Genomic DNA, 21,754 nt, shown 5'->3' with positions numbered 1-21,754 from the left:
AGGTATTTATCACTCGCAAAGATTGTTACGCAGACATTATCAGCATCTGCACAATAAAGCTAAATATGTTGGTTTAACAAATTCCTATGTACCAAGTAGGAAAATAATAATTCTCAAAAGAATAAGCCCTACTTCTTTTAATTCTTGTTAAAGTCATGTCATGTCCACCAGAAAACCATAAAATGCTAACTAATGAATGCAGATAACTACACGAATGGTATTACAGTAAATGACAGCCATGAAGATTCAGGGTAAGTATGTGATGAATGTAACCTATTATCCTGTAAGGTTTTCTATTACCTAATATAATTTTCTCTATCAGAAACTGTGTCTCCAGGAATTCAAAGAAAACAAACAAAAACAGAAATCAGTAACGTATTTTATAATTAAATTATCATAAAAATATTGTGCCACGTTAAAGAAAAGGCAGATTTAAAAATTTAAATATGAGGAGAGAAAAATAATTTTCTTAATTTAAAACTGACATTTAGAACAGGGATTTCTCCAGTTTAAGTGTTTGCCTTTTATCTTAAAGCATCCTGCAGGTAACAAAGATTCCCACATTTCTTTCACATAAAAATCTATTTATCATGATAAATATAATCTAAATCTAATCTAATATAATCTAAGGAGAAAAGTTAAGAAATTGATTGCAAATCCATCATTAATTTACAAGTTAATAAATGTTTTCCAGTTAATGGTGGTAGCCAGAAAAGTTTCCTACCCTTGTGGAATAATTATTTCATTGAAACAATTCAGGTCATGCAACCAGCATTCATGACCAATACACTGCAGTTAAGCAATACTAATGTATGAAAACGTAAGCTTAACAAATGGATAAATCATAGAGAAGGCACTTTGTATGTTATAAAAACAGCCCCCTGAAGCAGAGATTTTTTATGTTTTACCAAAATACCTAGAAAAGGGCCTGACGCGTAATAGCTGTTGAACAACCAAACGAACGGGTCTTCTTTACAAAGGCTGAGGTTTTAGCACCGCTTCCGGGGCCCCCTCCCCATTCCTAAAGACACAGGAAAGCCCTGCACTGAGTGTCTGCACAGCCAAGGAGCTGCCTGAGCACCGGAGGTGGGCTCTCGTCCAGCCCTGCCACTAACTAGTTACAAGACTTCAGGTAAGTGATGGGACCATTCGGCTACCAACTTCCTCAACTGTAAACTTTGGTGACTGTGATAAGTGAAGCTTTGCAGCTGCTTCCAGTTCCATGGTTTCGTAACTATAATCCACTCAAGAATTCCTTTTAAAAGCTAGTTTTCTAAGACCACTTAAAGTATGATTTGGCGTATGCAAATTTTGCTTCCTTAAAACAAGCAGCAACACACTTATGATGCAAAATCAGAGACACATACAGCTATGATCCTGGACCCTTTCCTACTTTAGGACAATATTTTAAGTAGTATTAGATAGAAGCAGAAGCTTTAACTATTGATAGCAAATAAAATACCTAACTTTCGAAAAAGACAGACATACATTACTTCATATTCTAATTTTACAGATTACTTTAGCAGTCAAATCCCCACGTATGAGTTTTATCTTACTTTTGTAGTAAAGGAAGCCATCAGTAAGTTACCCCCAGTCCCAGGCAACCACACACTACTCTGTCTCTCTCCACTCACCAGGAGGACATGACCCAGTGACGTGTGTACAGACTGGGACCTGGACCCTGGGCTCCCAGGACCCTCTTACGTGGCCCAGTAGGTGGCCCAGACGCCACCTACTCACCTCCTTGACCGTCAACGCAGGGTTTCTCACCATATGATAAAAAAAATCAATGGGTTCCAAATTTTCCTGAAGAATTGATTGGAATTGCGTGACTTTAAAATCTGGGAGATGGGAGGGTAAACAACCTCACCTGGGCAAGCTTACGCCTTGCTAGGTTTCTTCCCTTTTCACTGTGTAGCGTGTAGACGGGCGTATATTGTACAGAACCAGAACAAGTCCCATAATCGTCCTCATTTTCCTACACGTGAAGCAGCATACAAGTGATTATTCTAAAATACTCATCTTATTACTAAACTTTTTTGCTTAATAGATAAAGTATCCAATACAGATGCGAATAACAAAATAACACTTGGGGTACAAGTTTAAAAAAACCTATTTAGGAAGAAAATACATTTTTCTATATTATGAATTAATATATTCCAAAATAATCTGACTCCTTTGAACAATTTCAATAAAATTTATATGAAGATCACTCACTCTCCATTACTACAATGAAAGTTTTAACTAGTCTCTTCCCTCCAGAGGCAGAAATTCAAAACACAACAACTGATAAAATCTGCAAAGATATTATATGTAATCAAATCAAACACACATATACATAAACGTAACTATTCACATATATGCAATATTCACAGATTCAAATACACCTTTGTAAATTAAGAACATTCTTCAATTTAAAGTAGCTACTATTGGAAAGATCCTATAAAGCCAAACGATGGCATTCCTGCCTTAATTCTGCACCAAAGCTCATCTTAAAAAAAAAAAAAATTCTCAGCTTGAAGCAAGAATTTCAATTGTGATATCAAGGCAATCAACTTTATGAAAACATACATCCTGTTAAAGCATCTTTGAAGATCTCGGTAGCTCTGTGATAAAATATGCAGACAATAAAGAGATTATTCAGGGGGTGCATATAGAATGGCAGATAGTTGCCAGAGGGCTGGTTATGAAAAATACATTCTTGAACAAAGGGCTAAGCATATTTCAAAAGTCATTAGAAACATAAATCTCGTGTGATTTGTAAGGCATAAGCTTCAAACTAACGCAAGAATCAAGGTAGAATGAAAAGCAGCACAGGACGTACCTTGTGTCTCAGCTTACTCTTCACTTCCTTTATTCCCTGCTTTGCATGATTCTTTGCCTAGAAAATGATAACACCAGTGTCTGGCTCAGCGTGCTTCTATTACATTTAAGGAATAAGTACATGAGATCCCATTTAATGAAAACTACTAAGTCTTCATATTATATAGAGAAAGAAGAAATTATAATCTAAAGCTCTATTTTCAGGGACACATACCACCCACTATTACACCTAAATGAGGTGGTGAAAGCATGATTAGTCTCTGTTTGCACAGGAATCATACAAAGGCTAGCAGTTAGCCTATTCCGCCTCCTAAACTATTAAAAAACAAAAGAGGCCACCAGATGACTACCGCCCAGCCATAATCTGAAACTTTGACAAATGGGCAAGGAAAAGAGAAAGCACATCACAGCAGCAGGTTATTTGGGCAAGTGTCTGGACTTTAAGAAACTCAGGCTGTTTCCATTTCCTGGCTATTGTAAATAGAGCTGCAATGAACATTGTGATACATGACTCTTTTTGAATTATGGTTTTCTCAGGGTATATGCCCAGTAGTGGGATTGCTGGGTCACATGGTAGTTCTATTTTTAGTTTTTTAAGGAACCTCCAAACTGTTCTCCATAGTGGCTGTATTAATTTACATTCCCACCAGCAGTGCAAGAGTGTTCCCTTTTCTCCACACCCTCTCCAGCATTTATTGTTTCTAGATTTTTTGATGATGGCCATTCTGACCGGTGTGAGGTGATACCTCATTGTAGTTTTGATTTGCATTTCTCTAATGATTAATGATGTTGACCATTCTTTCATGTGTTTGTTGGCAGTCTAAGTGTCCATCATTGGATGAATGGATCAAGAAGATGTGGCACATATATACAATGGAATATTACTCAGCCATAAAAAGAAATGAAATTGAGTTATTTGTAGTGAGGTGAATGGACTTAGAGTCTGTCATACAGAGTGAAGTAAGTCAGAAAGAGAAAGACAAATACCGTCTGCTAACACATATATATGGAATCTAAGAAAAAAAATGTCATGAAAAAACTAGGGGTAAGACGGGAATAAAGACACAGACCTACCAGAGAATGGACTTGAGGTCACAGGGAGGGGGAAGGGTAAGCTGGGACAAAATGAGAGAGAGGCATGGACATATATACACTACCAAATGTAAAATAGATAGCTAGTGGGAAGCAGCCGCATAGCACAGGGAGATCAGCTCGGTGCTTTATGACCACCTAGAGGGGTGGGATAGGGATGGTGGGAGGGAGGGAGACACAAGAGGGAAGAGATATGGGAACATATTATATGTATAACTGATTCACTTTGTTATAAAGCAGAAACTAACACACCATTGTAAAGCAATTATGCTCCAATAAAGACGTAAAAAAAAAAAAAGAAACTCAGGCAACTTTACAAAGTGCTTTTATAGGCAGACACGAGTCTTGTTGTGTCTATGTCATATACAGTTTTCCTGGAAAAATTACAAGTCATTTAACAATTTAAAGGCTCTGTTCACGTTCCAGGGGAACCTGGCTCCAGAATCGGAGGCCGTGAGGTCCCGCTGTGGTTCCCGTGCAGCGTGAGTGAACTGAAGACCACGGGGGACTTTCAGAAAAGCTCAATTCCCACTGGAAATTCCCACCCACAGAAGAAGTGAAAAGAAATTCACATTTATTTTGCGTTTCCTCGGCGTTTGTGCACCGGGTACCAAGCATGCTTTACCTCATTTAATCACCACAACGCTATGGAGTTAGTACTATTATTATTACACTTTACAAGTAAGGAAAGTGACTCAGAGGGTATAAGCCTGCACAGCCTAGATTCAAATCCAGGTCCAAGTCCAACTTCTTCCCATCTTCTTCCCAAGAAGAAGGAGAAACTAAGGTTTTTAAAATACATCCACTGAATCTAAGCCTCATGAAAGAAAAGGCACTGTGAGTCTTATTCTACAGACTCAGGTCATGCAGATGAAGCCAAGTTACTTCCAGAAAGGGTCTTCCCAAGTTAACGGAGGGGAAGAGGGGCCTGTTAATATCCGAAGCACTCAGCAAGCATCTGGCATACAGTAACTGCTCAAGAAATGTTCTGAACTGAACAGTTATTTCGTTATTGTAAATGAGGCAAAACCAAAACATATGAGACACAGCAAAAGATAATCTAAAAAGCCACATAACACTAATTGTATTTCCATGGTTCTTTAGAATCAATAGAGCATTTTCACATGCATTACTTTAGTGGTAAAGCCACTGAATCTATTTCAAGGGTCCTATATTAATGCCTACATTCCCATTAGGTAAAAATGCATAATTACCCCACTCAAAAATGTTCCTGTTCTAATCTCCTCAAATTTGCACCTATCTTTCCTCACATTTGGACTATATTCTAGTTTACCTAAATATCCTCTATTCTTTCAAAACCCACATGATTCACACTCATCGTTCAGATGCTTCTAATGCAGAATTGAGTGAGGTGTCAGTCACGGTCAGCCATCCTTGTGCTGATTCACTCACACGCCTGCTGTCCACCTCCCCCTCACTGACCTCTCTCAGACCATCCGGAAGGTGGGGTACAGGATCTCTCTATCCTTTTCAATTTATCAAGTGGAAACTTATCAACGAACAAGTATTCTCTGCAGAAAAGCACCCAGCAAATACGGCTTTGGCTAATAATTTAAAATGCAAAGACCTAACAAGAAAGTTGACTCAGAAAATCTTTTAGCCAAATCAAATATGTATTCACTTTGCTGTTATTTTTAGATGTATAAGAAGATATATATGTCAACTCAAGTTTTCTTTATGGCTCCTTATTAGCATGGAAAAACACAAGACAGAAAAATGTTCTAAGCATAGAAAAAAGTTCTAAGTATAGGACAAAATCATTATTTCCTTCGATGAATACATATTCGGTACCTCTGTAGTACGTCCAGAGCACCGAGAGTCACACAGCAATACAAATATAAAAGCAGGGACAGTCCCTCTCTTACTTGCAGTGCCTGTCCTGCTCCTATAACCAGTACAAAGCCTAGATCATGATAGTGATTTGCTGAATGAATAAAACAGTTAAAAACATGGTTCCCAGGGTTTTAAAAAATGTATTATCTACAGAACTTCAAGGTAAATAAATCCTGTTATACCACACAAGAGAAACTGAGAATTTTGTTCATAGCAATCTGTGGTCAAAGGAGGAATTTCAGAGTTCATATTTCAGAATATGAGCAGTCTAGAAAGAAGAGTTTTAGGTACAACCATGAAGGTCACAGATTGACTTATCTACTTGCCCCAAACCTCTTGATTCATGTTCAACCTCATCACAAGACAAATGTTAAAAGTGATTAAGTATATTCTAAGTACTCTAATTTGCCTGAAATTAATTTAGGGAATAATCATCCAAAGAGCAGAATTTTAAATTTTTGAAATATTTTACTGTTCTGCTGAGCAGGGTTCAAAATAAAATACTGGTTAGAAGCATAAAAATTTAAATCACAAATGGGGTTTTGAACATGTTTGCTTTATCTCCGTGCTTTTATGGAAGATATGAGTGAAATTAAGGAGAAGAACACATATTTAGCAAAACTAAAATACAACCTCTCCAAGCCTGAAGGAAAATGTTGAGCATTCTCTCAGGAATCAAAATGAAGGGTACTTGACTGTGACACCTTTTTAGAATCTTAAATGTGGAAAACGAGGCTCAACATTAGTTCGATTTTTTTTACATGGCAGCTATGTGCTATTTCATTGTGAAAAATTAACATCTCTTCAAAAACTGTATATAGATCAAACCACCAGTATTAATTAGAGTGAGAAGGCCATCTACTCAGAGAGCTTTCCTAGCAAGGCTTTGAACAAAGGCAGAGGCTGACACTTCTAAGACAAAACGTCACCTCTTCTTACTTTTACTTCCTGATAAGGCTTCAGATCGTTCAGAGCTTTGGTTCTGTATCTTTGAATCCACTCTGTACATTAGCCTCGCTACTATAAAACATAACCTTTGAAACAGATTTTTTTTAACAGAAATGGGGGCTACATATATATCAAAATTGTAAGTCAGGGAAAGAACCTAAGTTCTAAAGTTATCAAAACATATTATTCTATCATTAATTCAATCACATTGATTCATTACTGAGAAAGCATGTGAAGATAAATTCTTATAAAATCAAAACTAATGCCCAGAATATTTTTAGAAATACAGACTATATATATGACCTATTGAATTTTCAAAGAAAGCCTTGTTGAGTGGCAAGCCACCAGCTCCTACAGGTCTCCTGGATAGATACCAGGTGCACAGACATAACAAGTGTTGAAGCAGAGGTCTGTCCACAGGTCCTGTGGAAGCACAGAAGCGCTATATAAATGCTTTTTGTGTGGCACTGGGACTTTTTTTTTTGAGGGGAACTAATGTCTAAACTACGTCTATAGGATGAATTTAGTAGGCGGATAGAAGCCAAGAAAAGGACATCCCAAAAGCAGCAGGAACGGCCTGTGAAGCATAAAGAGGCAGAAGAGAGTGCCCTGCATTCACGAAATGAGAAGAGCTCAGGGTCTGGAAACACCAAGGCTGGGGGCTCGGGGAGATGAGACGGGACGCAGGAGGGGCCGGCTCCTGGGGGGTCTCAGTTATCACAGCAAAGAGATTTTTAGGTTGTTAATTATTTATTTATTGTGGTTGCTATTGGTATCATCATTATTATTTTACTACCAGCCATGGGGTATCACTGAAGAATTCTCATTTTGGAGAGTCAAAGTATCTTTGAGGGAAGAGAACTTGCCATATTTTTAAAAATGTTTTCCTACTTAAGCCTCAAGTGCACAATGAGAATTTAAAATATGTTGTTAAATGAAAGAATCAAATCTTTAAAAATGGCTCTTCATCATGGACGGTTTCGATTTGAGGGCACAATTTTGCTGATACGTTTGAAATAAAATGAAGAACCGTTTTTAGATTATACAAAGGAAATATCCTGTCTGGACAATGATACAATTTTAATAACTGAGTTTGCTTCAGTCAATATTAACTCTAAATTTTTTAAAAAGCTTATTTAAAGGAAAATAGAAAAGATTTTGGATTTACATGTTTATCATCTAGGAAAATGTTGTAAAATTTTACCAGTAGAACTTTTAAAACACCAAAGAGAACTTACAAATTTATATGCTGTTCGCACAGCGGGGGTTGCTTTGGTCATTGCTGTGTTGAGTAGTGCACCTCCTTTCTGCAAAGGAAAAACAGAAACACAGTCCTAAAAATTTTTGGCCAGATTGTCCTGAAAACAAAGCATTATTAAAAGTATAGAAAAAGAGCTTTACCCACAGCTTAAAGAAAGACCTACAAAATTATTTCATGTTGAATGTTTTCAAGCTTTTACATACGCCATAGTAATTTCACACAAAATGTAAACATTCTACTCTGTTCTTTTAATTGGCATAATAAAATCCCTTCATCTTTGCAGTTTAGGCAGACTTGGGCAATATGACCAGTATATATTTAAAGTTTAATAAAAAAGAAATACAATCATCTGTTTCTCTGCATGGTAATAAAGTCTCAATCTGTGACAGAGAGTTTTATATTTTAAATAATCATATTAACAGAAGCACATTATCAGAAATAATAAAACTCCCATCAAATCCTACCACTCTGCCTAACTCCTTCTTCTGGAATATATTATAAGGTGACAGTAAAATCTTGCTTTTCAAATCAAGCCATTTATTTTGAAAACGGAAAGACAAAAGCTTTCTATTTTAAAATTTTCTTTATAAGTAGCAACAAACCATAAGCATAAAATAAAAATATTTAAAGTGTGAGAAAACATAGAAACATTTCGAATATTGCCAATAAACAGCATAAACATAAACAGTATACATGAACTGAACATTTTCCCATATACGTCAGAGTGAAAGAAAAAAAAAAGAAACTGTGACAGTTTATTATTACCTTGACTGTATGCACCCATTGCTGATATGACCTCGAGTTCCCTGAAATATATAAAAAGAAGATGTCAGGAATATCTGATCAAAAATAAATCCATAAACCAAAATTCATCAAGAACTAGTATTTCCAGGAGTTTAGTAGGCAAATTTTATTTATCTGCAATATTGTAAAAGAAGCAATTCACCATAAGAACTAATAAATGCTCTAATTCTTAGGAAAATAGTAACTAGCATTTTAAAGACTACTTTTTCTTTACTCATATATGAAGATAACACGTTAAGGTATTCTATCTTCTTTCATTTTAACACTACTTTCAGAGGGAAAAAATAACCTCTCTTTTGAAATCCAAAATTCCTACATCTTTTAAACTGATTTTTTAATATTTATGTCTATGTTGTTTTGTAAAAGTTTGGCTCTTTTATACAATTAGGTTCATTTAAAACAATATTTAAAGTGTGTAAGGAGTGGGAGGGAGGGAGACGCAAGAGGGAAGAGATATGGGAACATATGTATATGTATAGCTGATTCACTTTGTTATAAAGCAGAAACTAACACACCATTGTAAAGCAATTATACTCCAATAAAGATGTTAAAAATTTTAAAAAAAAGTGTATAAGGAAAGGAAAAAACTAGAAGGAAATTTAGAAATGCAAAGATCCTTGAGGACCAAAAAGATTCCTCTATAGTTGTTAGACATTAGTATTAATTGATAGCAAATTTTACTTTGATGCAATTAACCTGCAGTAATGTTCTGAAAATATTCTCTAGTTGTAAATCCAAATCTGAAAGATACTACCCAAGGAAATATGGTAGCATCTCCTCATGGTTATCAGAAAGTTCAAATGCTCACACAACCAGTCCTAGTAAAACTAGTAATCATATATTTGGCTCCAAATATGATAATTAATTTAATCAATAAGATGATATAAGGCCAAAAAAAAAAAAGCCACACAACTAAAGTACTGTTTTATATCAGCTGACTTTAGTTAGATTTCATCTACCTTCCTGGTTGTTTAAATGCTTAAATACTCCCACAAGAAAAAAACAAAGGTTACTCAGAGACTGACTACCCAGTACAAAGGATCCCTAAAGTAGATTGTATTCTCCTCCTGTGTGTAGCTGTGGCTTTTTAACAAATGCATCACCTTGCTGTTATAACACAGAGGCAGAATGATCCTTAGTTCAAGAACTTCTTTCTAGCTGTTACCTTCGCATCCCTAGTCAACATCAGGCAAAAAATTTCCAGCTCTGGATTCACTCCTATACTTAAAAATCTCTCCCTAATTTCAAAGAAACATCAAGAAACAACCCCTATTCTGAAAAACATCTCTTACTACTCAGCAATACACTGTACCTTTTCTGGAAGAAGAAATACGAGGAAAACAATATTTTTCTAATCTTATGAAATGACTATAGCAAAATGTATCTACCTAAAATAGCCTATGCATTGCTTAAAGGGCATGAGTTTCAGATAGTATACAGCCTGACCAAAATTTTTAAATTTTTATTTCCCTTGTAAAATGATGAAAAAATCCAAGTTATTCTATTAATTTATTTCTCAAGGAGATTTTATTAACAAAAAATAAACAGTATGTCTTTATCCAGATTATTCATATACTTTTACTTCTCTATTAAAAATTCTCATCAGTTCATATACTTTTTACTTCTCTACTAAAAATGGTTGTGTGGAAATCACATATTTAAAACTTGGTTATTATTCATAGTATTCTGGAAAGTGTTTTAATTCATTCCCCAAAATGAATTTAAGAAAGTGGAAAGAGAAACACCAACTACTATATGATAACTATTTAGCATTCTGGAACACCTGTCATTCCAGAAAACATATTTTTTAAACCTCTGACCCACAAAGAAAGTAACTATCTTAAAACTTCAGAGCAGTTACAGAAAGGTCAGTTCTTGGAGAAAGTTGTGAGGAATAAAAATAGCTCATACATATTCAGCTCTTTACAGGTTGCAAAATGTTTTTGTCTGTGTTATATTACTTGAGTTGCATCTTTCTACTGTAAAATAGGCCAAGCAGGTGGTGCCACAGGCAGAGCAGTTGGATGGGAAGGAAGTGGGCTTTGCAGTCCAGTGGGTCTGTGGGTCAGGCCACTCTACCCTTGTGAACCATGCCACTGGGACTAGGTCTGTAACATGGCTGCTGCAACGTGTAGCATGGGACAGCACACCGTCAACTTAGTTATTCTGACAAATAACTTGCCAAACGAGGAAACTGAGGTTCTGAGGTGATTATCTGCCCAAGTTCACAAAGATCGCAATTGAGAAAGGATAAGAATTTAGGTATTATAATTCTTGGTTCATTAGTCCTTCAACTTTTAAGATTGAAGGATAAATAAAATATGAGAAGAGTTAAGTTATATAGAGATTTCCTCTGCATGACTTCAAAGCGATTATATTAGAAAGGAAAGGGGGTTGCTCAAAGCTGATACCTAGAGGAGAAAGAGCTGATAATAAGATCCACCCGTAATAATAATGTGGAATCATGTGGTATAGGGGCAAACAGGAAGTCCCTAAGTAAACAGCTTAAGATAATAGGAAAACATGTAGTACAATTTAGGTAGATTCCTAGTAAAAAAATTTTTAAAGGCTAATTGTCTCTTTCAACTCTAGTGCTTTTAAGTCTGAAGGCTCCTATTTCCACAAAATTTATGAGACAAGCACATTATTCTCTGATAATGTGTGTTTTTTAAAAAAGGCTGTTTTTCTTCTCAAAAAATAAATCTAAATGCCAAAAAAAAAAAACCCTAAGTCTTTCTTTTAAAGTAACTGGATTATGGAAATAATAAGCATTATTGAGGAAATTCTTAACATTGTACTTGTTAATCAAACAAGTGATTTTCTCACATTCAAGGTCAAAATATCTTTCTCACTTGTGCAAAGACTTTCTCTTCAAATATATATGCTTAAATTCCAGTAACCTGCAGTCACTTATCAAAAAATGTAAGTTGTTCTAAATTGTTCAGTGAGGCCAGATACATGTCACTAAAACTAATGATTATCCACCACCCCTTCAAATGTCTTAGGTAACCAGTCAGTAAAAAAAGAAATAGGATTAAATAAATACAAGACTGATCAGATTATGCTGGGAAACTAATGAAGAAACCAATGCTATTAATGGAGAGTAACCACACACTTGTATATAAAATCAATCTGAAAATGTGTCTCCTTTTTAAAGTTCAGAAAACTGGATGTGGATTTTTAATAACTAGTCTTATTTTAAATGAAAAAAATAGAGGTACAAACTACTAGGTACATTGTAAAATAAACAAAATACTAGGATGTAAGGTACAGCACAGTATAATATACAGCCAATATCTAATAATAACTTTAAATGGAGCATAATCTAGAAAAATACAGAATCACTATGTTATATACCTGAAACTGATATAACACTGTAACTCAATTTTAAAAAATTATGGGGGAAAGAAAACATGTTCTTAACTACTCAATATTCCTCAGTTGCTTTTTCACAGACTGATATTTGTGTTTATCTAATTGCATCCTTTGTCCTATTTGTGGTCTCTTTGATGACCTTTTAACCTCTATGATATTCTTCCCTCTACACATTTTCTGATATTCTTTTTACTTTCCTCTTAAGATAAGGTTGAATGTTCTACAAGTCTCCCACGAAAGGGATCAGGGGTAACATGGATTTCCTTAACAGTTCTGACCACAGGGATTCACAGGACAGAGAAGCATTTTGGAAAATCCACACCCATTCATTCACAGCTGTTAACCACAGTTCTAGACCCAATGTGAATCTAGATGTTCTACATGTGATGTGCTGCACAATAGCCACAGTAATTACACAGCTCCACTATACTCACATTCATTTTATCATAACCATGCATACTAGCAACAAAAATAGGATATAAACTGCCACTGTAATGGAACAGAAAGAGGAGAAATGAAATGCTTGTCTAAAATTTCCTATTTTTGCTTAAAGGAACATATGATTTTTTCTTTAGCTTCAGTGAATGTTGATTTCTCCTACAGTGATTTTTCTGAAGGTTTTATATATTAAAAAATCTTCAAAGGATATTCAAAAGGACAGGAATTTTGCTTTTATCCATCAGAGCAGAGAAGGCTTGAGTACTGCTCTTGTTTACTGAAGGTCTTCTAATTGAGAAGCTCTCTTATCATAAGAAGGCAATAGATCACAGTCATTAAAGCAGGAGCTCCGAAGCCAGGCCGTCACATGTGACCTTGGGCAAATTATCAAGGGGGGTACCCTCATAAAAATAAGGGTACACCAAAAAAAAAACAAACCCACTCAAAGTCCCTCCCAGGGTGCTGTGAGGGTTAAGTGAGATAATGCTTGGAGAGCTCTTACAAGAGCTTCTACCACATACTAACATTCAGTAAGTATGAACATTTATCATAATTTTTACTGTAACTATGAGATAAACGAGAAAATTATAACAGTTTACTTTTTGAACACCAGTTCGGTATCTCAGACCTATTCTTTCTCACAAATGCAGTCTAGGTGACAAATGTTTGGAGCAGACTTCTAGGAACTAGTTTTGGAACTATACATACACATATGTCTCACTAGTAAGAACAATGCTAATTTTTAAAAGATTATTCGTCTTTTTATTTCAAATTCTAATGATTTTGCTTTATTTTCTTCTAAGAAGAATCTCTATGTATCTCTAAGATAATAACCTAAAATATAATAATTAAAAGAATAGCACTTGACAGCCAGGCATCATTTTCTAATGTACTTTCTTGCTGTACCTACTGAAATGAATACTTGTTAAATGATGCTTTCCTTTTGGATCAGTATTGGCTCCTTCAAGTAAAATAAGAGTTCAAAACCTTTTTCATTTTAAGAAGGAACAACAAAGTGGTTGGCATTAAGTTGTGCTGAAAATGCAGCAGTCTCTAAATCAGACGCTACCTGGTGATAAATATTCTTCTGTTCTTTTTTAAACAGGAGGACCTTCCGTGAAAAAATTTGGTGACCCTCCTCCCACCAGAAAAGCTACCTACCCTCTCCTCTGTTACAGAGGTCTGTGGGCCAATGGTGATGACTACAGAATTTCACTACAAAGGGATCATAGTTCCACCCCATTACTGTCACACGATGTCATCCTCAATCCCATATAAGATACTAGCCCCACGGGTGACAGCGATAATGAGACGGCAGGTATGTAAATGCTGAGTAGGCGCCTCAAGCAATTCGTCCACGAGCTGACAATATTTTGCTTGTCTGAGTTGAAAAGTAAAAAAGCCTTATTTTAACACAAAAGTTCCATTGAAGCTAAATTTTTATCCAGAAGCTGAGGAGAGCGAGGAGCTGAATGATTCCACATTCAGCTCACTTGCTGAGTCAAGGAAACTAAGTTTTTCCCAAAGCTGCAAGCTTTCAGTGAAATGCTATGCTTACATTCGAGGAAGGTCCATAACTGCTCAGTTCATCTGTACCTCTTATAGTGAACAAATGATCTCGATGGTTTTTGTATTTTTGTGGTGCAAACATCAATCTTATTCAAGATTAAAATTAAATTTGGGGAAATCTGTAGATGAGGACTTTTTACTCTTTGTCTTTTCACAGTTTATTCCTCAAGGCTGGCAACTATTTATTCACACACAGACTAAAGGGTTTTTTTCCCTAAAAGTTAAACCTACATGTAAGTGGAAGAACTACTATCACACCAGGTGAAAATGAACACACCAGGGATTAGCTGTTTAGTCCATCCCAAATCTAGAACAGCACCTGGTACACTGGAAACACTCAGCAAATGCTGGCTGCAAGAGTGAAGAGGGCATTTCAAGGTCTCAAGCAAAAGTCTCTGCCAGAATCAGGACTGCATACGGGAACATCAGGTACAGAGAACCAGTCCCTAAGTCATTAATTTCCTGAGTACTGTAACACTGTCTGGATTATTTACAGTTCAAACAATGGAACTGCTCAGTTATATTACAGCTAATTATAATAAATAAAAATGGGATATCACCTAACTGTGTGTCACACATACAAAATAAGACGCCTCCTTCCACTGCTTTAAGTGAGCACTTATTACAGTGACAAGTGTAAGAACATGGGACGGTAAACTGAAAAGTCTGTTCCTAACGCTGCAGGGTCTGCAAAGCAAAAGAAGGTAGACTTCTACAATGACACTCTTACTACAGAAGCAGCTGTGGTGTTCAAACCTTTCTTTCTGGACTACATTAAAATCTACTATACCAACAACAATCTCAGTTCTTTCTTAGTAGTAGATATCACTAGTAGTTTTCTAGCGGAGAAAACTAGTCAGGAGGCTGGAAAATACAAACTAATTGCATTTCTATGATATTCATCTCCAGTAATATTAAGAAACTATCCAAGCAAACCACTACCAACTCATGAGACCACCTTAATGCCTTGAATAACATACCAGGCAAAGTAACTTAATACTATAGTTCTTATAAGATGAAAAAATGTATCTAAGATATTATATATTTAGGAGAAAATAGTTGTTTATGAAGTAGATTATATGAGACAAAGTGCAAATATCAAGATAATTGTTATTCAGAAAATGGATAATCTCACTGGAACTAGTCTTTACCTCCACAAAAGCCACCTGAAGTGATCTCTTCTTCAAATACATCAGAGAAACCCTTTCCTGCATTTAGTTTTGCCAGTCGACCATCGATAAACTGAAATTAAAAAGTGTCAAATATGTTAATTTTCACTTACTTCCAATATTTAATTTTTACTTACAACAAAAATATTAATAGCAGACACTCATAAATTACACATGTGTGTACACACATACAGATACATGACAAGAAAATTCTCAAACCACTGAAATAGCAGGTACTCCGTAAATAGCAGCTTATTAGTTAAATGACAAATGTACGGCACAGACTAACTTCATTAACAAGAAACAAAACAGTGTGGCGGTAAAGGTCACAGCCTCTGTGGGGGTCTGCATGAGGCTGCTGCCAAGCGAGCCTTAGCCCGTGAGGCTGTGTCCTCCCCCCAGGCCTCAGTTTACTCAGTATCTGCCTCATGGCACTGCTGCAAACATTAAATTAAATTAACACAGACTTATTAGCACAGCCTCTGACACAGTAAGCATCCAAGAAATGATAGACGTTAGTATTTTTGAGGTTAATATTAACTTCATCCAGTAAAATAAAACACTCATCTAAACTGTTATGTTTTAAAGCATAACAGAACACCAGATAATTCTAACCATTTAACAACAAAATAAATATAACTTTCACAATCCCTGGCATATGTATTGACTGAATGATCAGAACTACGGTTATGAACATGAATATTGTTCAGGTAAACGCATGTTGACTTGACTTGCATGAGGTTGTTTTCAGCAGTATTTTTCAGCATTCTTAAAGAAGAGATTGGGGTGGGAAACAGATGCTACCAAGAGCACCTGGAGATCCTTTTCAAAACACAGTACCTGGAGCGTATTGTCCACCACTTGTTTTGTCCCATCTCTGTCCTGTTCCTACATACGCAGCATAGCAGAATCTTGGGGTTTTGAAAAATATCCTTAGGTGATTATTTTGCTGACCAATCCCAGGCATAAACCAGTGATATATTTTAACACGCACATGTACTACTGGTACTTGGTTAGTTTTATATTGTTAATTTGTGGCACCTGACACTTGTATCACTTACATTATGAAAAATATTATAAATATTTTAAGGTTTCTCCACTCATAAGGACGATGAAGTACCTTTAAGGTTCCATTGCATGAGAGGCAAAGGATAACACAAGACAGACTTAAATGATGCTTGAAAAGCAGACATGAAGATCTGGGGATTAACATAAAATGTTCATTTTCATTCTGGAATTAATTAATCCTGGCCACAATTTTTCACCCTAGAAATTTAAAGTTTAGTTAAAATAAGGTAGCTTGTATTAGTTAAAATAAGAATTTTTTAAAAATTCTCACAGTCTGCCCTAGTTTTCTGGTTAAATGGTTAGTGGACAAAGCAACTAAGGAGAGTGGTGAGGGCAGTGCTGTTCCCAGGCAGCAAGGTGAAGGTCAGGAACAGCAGGAAGTCACATCAGTTGTAAGATTCTGAGACAGAAATGTCTTACAGACCCAAATTAATGAAGAATGGCAAATGAATCAAGAGATTCCTATTCAAAATGTGGTTTAACTACCTTATTACCATAGAATGGTGTTAACCAAAAACGTGGTAAAATAGGTTTAAACAGACATAGTCTAAAAGGATACGGTCCTGGGGGGACCTTCAAGACGATGGAGGAGTAAGATGTGGAGATCACCTTCCTCCCCACAAATACCTCAAAAATACGTCTACATGTGGAACAACTGCTACAGAACACCTACTGACCGCTGGCAGAAGACCTCAGACCTCCCTAAAGATGCCTGAAGGCGAGCTACACGCAGAGGCGGGGCCAAATCCAAAGCTGAACCCTGGGAGCTGTGCAAACAAAGAAGAGAAAGGGAAATCTCTCCCAGCAGCCTCAGGAGCAGCGGATTAAATCTCCACAGTCAACTTGATGTACCCTGCATCTGTATACCTGAATAGACAAGAAATCATCCCAAAATTGAGGCGGTAGACTTTGGGAGCAACTGTAGACTTGGGGTTTGCTGTCTGCAACTCACTTGTTTCTGATATTTATATTTATCTTAGTTTAGTTTTTAGCACTTGTTATCATTGGTAGATTTATTTATTGGTTTGGTTGCTGTCTTCCTTTTTTAAAATTATTATTATTGTTTATGTTAATAATTTTATTTTCCTTCCTCCCTCCCTCCTTTCCTTCCTTTCTTGCTTTCTTTCTTTTTTCTCCCTTTTCTTCTAAGCCGTGTGGCTGACAGGGTCTAGGTACTCCTGCCTGGTGTCAGGCCTGAGCCTCTGAGGTGGGAGAGCCAAGTTCAGGACATTGGAACACCAGAAACCTCCTGGCCTCACATAATATCAATCGGCGAGAGCTCTCTCAGAGATCTCCGTCTCAATGCTAAGACCCAGCTCCACTCAACGACCAGCAAGCTATAGTGCTGGACACCTGATGCCAAACAACTAGCAAGACAGGAACACAGCCCTACCCATTAGCAGAGAGGCTGCCTAAAAGAATACTGAGTTCAGAGACACCCCAAAACACACCACCAGACGTGGCCCTGCCCACTAGAGAGACAAGATCCAGCCCCAACCACCAGAACACAGGCACCAGTCCCCTTCACCAGGAAGCCTACCCAGGCCACTGAACCAACCTCACCCACTGGGGGCAGACACCAAAAACAACGGGAACTACAAACCTGCAGCCTGTGTAAAGAACACCCCGAACACAGTAAGTTAAACAAAACGAGAAGACAGAGAAATATGCAGAGATGAAGGAGCAAGGCAAAAACCCACCAGACTAAACAAATGAAGAGGAAATAGGCAGAGTACCTGAAAAAGAATTCAGAGCAATGATAGTAAAGATGATCCAAACTCCTGGAAATAGAATGGAGAAAATACAAGAAACGTTTAACAAGGACCTAGAAGAACGAAAGAGCAAACAAACAATGAAGAACAACACAATAAATGAAATTAAAAATTCTCTAAAAGGAATCAATAGCAGAATAACTGAGGCAGAAGAAAGGATAAGTGACCTGGAAGATAAAATAGTGGGAAGAACTACTGCAGAGCAGAATAAAGAAAAAAGAAAGAAAGGAACTGAGGACAGTCTCAGAGACCTCTGGGACAACACTAAACGCACCAACATTTGAATTATAGGGGTCCCAGAAGAAGACGACAAAAAGAAAGGGTCTGAGAAAATATTTGAAGACATTATAATTGAAAACAACCCTAACATGGGAAAGGAAATAGTTAATCAAGTCCAGGAAACACAGAGAGTCCCATACAGGATAAATTCAAGGAGAAACAGGCCAAGACACATTAATCAAACTATGAAAAATTAAATACAAAGAAAAAATATTAAAAGCAGCAAGGGAAAAGCAACAAATAACATACAAGGAAATCCCCATAAAGGTAACAGCTGATCTTTCAGCAGAAACTCTGCAAGCCAGAAGGGAGTGGCAGGACATATTTAAAGTGATGAAAGGAAAAAACCTACAACCAAGATTACTCTACCCAGCAAGGATCTCATTCAGGTTCGATGGAGAAATTAAAAACTTTACAGACAAGCTAAAGCTAAGAGAATTCAGCACCACCAAACCAGCTTTACAACAAATGCTAAAGGAACTTCTCTAGGCAGGACACACAAGAGAAGGAAAAGACCTACAATAACAAACCCAAAATAATTAAGAAAATGGTAATAGGAACATACATATAGATAATTACCTTCAATGTAAATGGATTAAATGCTCCAACCAAAAGACTTGGACTAGCCAAATGGATACAAAAACGAGACCCATATATATGCTCTCTACAAGAGACCCATTTCAGACCTAGGGACACATACAGACTGAAAGTGAGGGATGGAAAAAGATATTCTATGTAAATGGAAATCAGAAAAAGCTGGAGTAGAAATTCTCATATCAGACAAAATAGACTTTAAAATAAAGACAATTACAAGAGACAAAGAAGAACACTACATAATGATCAAGGGATCAATGCAAGAAGAAGATATAACAATTGTAAATATTTATGCACCCAGCATAGGAGCACCTGAATGCATAAGGCAAATGCTAACAGCCATAAAAGGGGAAATTGACAGTAATGCAATCATAGTAGGGGACTTTAACACCCCACTTTCACCAACAGACAGATAATCCAAAATGAAAATAAATTTGGAGACACAAGCTTTAAATGACACATTAGGCAAGATGGACTTAACTGATATTTATAGGACACTCCACCCAAAAACAACAGAATAAAATTTCTTCTCAAGTGCTCATGGAACACTCTCCAGGACAGGTCATATCTTGGGTCACAAATCAAGCCTTTGTAAATTTAAGAATTGAAATCGTATCAAGTATCTTTTCCAACCACAACGCTATGAGACTACATATCAATTACAGGGAAAAAACTGTAAAAAACACAAACACATGGAAGCTAAACAATATGCTACTAAATAACCAAGAGATCACTGAAGAAATCAAGAGGAAATCAAAAAATACCTAGAAACAAATGACAATGAAAACACAATGACCCAAAACCTATGGGATGCAGCAAAGCAGTCCTAAGAGGGAAGTTCATACCAATACAATCCTACCTCAAGAAACAAGAAACTGCTCAATAAACAACCTAACCTTACATCTAAAGCAATTAGAGAAAGAACAAAAAAAACCCCAAAGTTAGCAGAAAGAAAGAAATCATGAAGATCAGATCAGAAATAAATGAAAAAGAAATGAAGGAAACAATAGCAAAGATCAATAAAACTAAAAGCTGATTCTTTGAGAAGATAAAAAAATTGATAAACCATTCGTCAGACTCATCAAGAAAAAAGGGAGAAGACTCAAATCAACAGAATCAGAAATGAAAAAGGAGAAGTAACACCTGACACTGCAGAAATACAAAGGATCGTGAGAGATTACTACAAGCAATTATATGCCAATAAAATAGACAACCTGGAAGAAATGGACAAATTCTTAGAATAGCACAACCTTCCGAGACTGAACCAGGAAGAAATAGAAAATATAAACAGACCAATCACAGGCACTGAAATTGAAACTGTGATTAAAAATCTTCCCACAAACAAAAGCCCAGGACCAGATGGCTTCACAGGCGAATTCCATCAAACATTTATAGAAGACCTAAGACCTATCCTTCTCAAACTCTTCCAAAATATAGCAGAGGGAGGGACACTCCCAAACTCATTCTACGAGTCCACCATCACCCTGATACCACAACCAGACAAAGATGTCACAAAAAAGGAAAACTACAGCCCAACATCACTGATGAACACAGACACAAAAATCCTCAACAAAATACTAGCAAACAGAATCCAAAAGCACATTAAAAGGATCGTACACCATGATCAAGTGGAATTTATCCCAGGAATGCAAGGACTCTTCAGTATATGCAAATCAATCAATGTGATATACAATGTTAATAAACTGAAGGATAAAAACCATATGATCATCTCAAAAGATGCAGAAAAAGCTTTCGTCAAAATTTAACACCCATTATGATAAAAATTCTCCAGAAATTAGGCAAAAAGAGAACTTACCTCAACATAATAAAGGCCATATTAAATCCTAAAGGCCACAGAAAATCCTAAAGATGCTACCAGAAAACTACACTACAGCTAATCAGAGAATTTGGCAAAGTAGCAGGATACAAAATTAATGCAAAGAAATCATATTGCTATACACTAAAGACAAAAAATCCTAAAGAGAAATTAAGGAAATACTCCGATTTACCACTGACACAAAAAGAATAAAATACCTAGGGATAAACCTTCCTAAGAAGACAAAAGACTTGTATGCAGAAAACTATAAGACACTGATGAAAGAAATTAAAGACGATACAGACAGTTGGAGAGATATACCATGTTCTTGGACTGGAAGAATCAACATTGTGAATATGACTATATTATCCATAGCAATCTACAATTCAATGCAATCCCTATCCAACTAGGCATTTGTCACAGAACTAGAACGAAAAATTTCACAATTTGTATGGAAACACAAAAGACCCCAAATAGCCAGAGCAATCTTGAGAAAGAACAACGTAGCTGGAGGAATCAGGCTCCCTGACTTCAGACTATACTACAGAGCTACAGTAATCAGGACAGTATGGTACTGGCACAAAAACAGAAATATAGATCAACAGAACAGGAAAGAAATCCCAGAGATAAACCCACACACCTATGGTCACCTTATCTTTGATAAAGGAGGCAAGAATATATAATGGAGAAAAGAGAGCCTCTTCAATAAGTGGTGCTGGGAAAACTGGACAGCTACATGAAAAATAATGAAATTAGAACACTTCCTAACACCATACACAAAAATAAACTCAAAATGAATTAAAGACCTAAATGTAAGGCCAGACACTATAGAACCCTTAGAGGAAAACATAGGCAGAACACTCTATGACATAAATCACAGCAGGATCCTTGT

General features: G+C 36.4%; 1 protein-coding gene across 5 annotated transcripts in view; it reads right to left on the bottom strand.

Annotated features, from left to right (window-relative positions):
* DENND1B (DENN domain containing 1B) overlaps window positions 1–21,754 on the bottom strand; it is a 261,341-nt gene that overhangs the window by 44,249 nt on the left and 195,338 nt on the right. For 3 of the 5 annotated variants that reach the window (XM_081226435.1, XM_081226436.1, XM_081226439.1), the window contains 5 exons: window positions 15,316–15,406; window positions 8,744–8,784; window positions 7,956–8,024; window positions 2,825–2,881; window positions 1,871–1,978 (listed from right to left, as the gene is read on the bottom strand). In XM_081226435.1, coding sequence (XP_081082561.1) covers window positions 1,871–1,978; window positions 2,825–2,881; window positions 7,956–8,024; window positions 8,744–8,784; window positions 15,316–15,406 — 366 coding nt within the window. The remainder of the gene's footprint in view (window positions 1–1,870; window positions 1,979–2,824; window positions 2,882–7,955; window positions 8,025–8,743; window positions 8,785–15,315; window positions 15,407–21,754) is intronic. The other 2 variants (XM_081226437.1, XM_081226438.1) reach the window with 2 other exon arrangements.

This window comes from Mesoplodon bidens (genome assembly GCF_964165515.1).
Source record: "Mesoplodon bidens genome assembly, chromosome: 2".
NCBI classification, from domain to species: domain Eukaryota; kingdom Metazoa; phylum Chordata; class Mammalia; order Artiodactyla; family Ziphiidae; genus Mesoplodon; species Mesoplodon bidens.
Note: the sequence above shows the minus strand (reverse complement) of the source record. Positions and strands in the feature narration are given on the sequence as shown.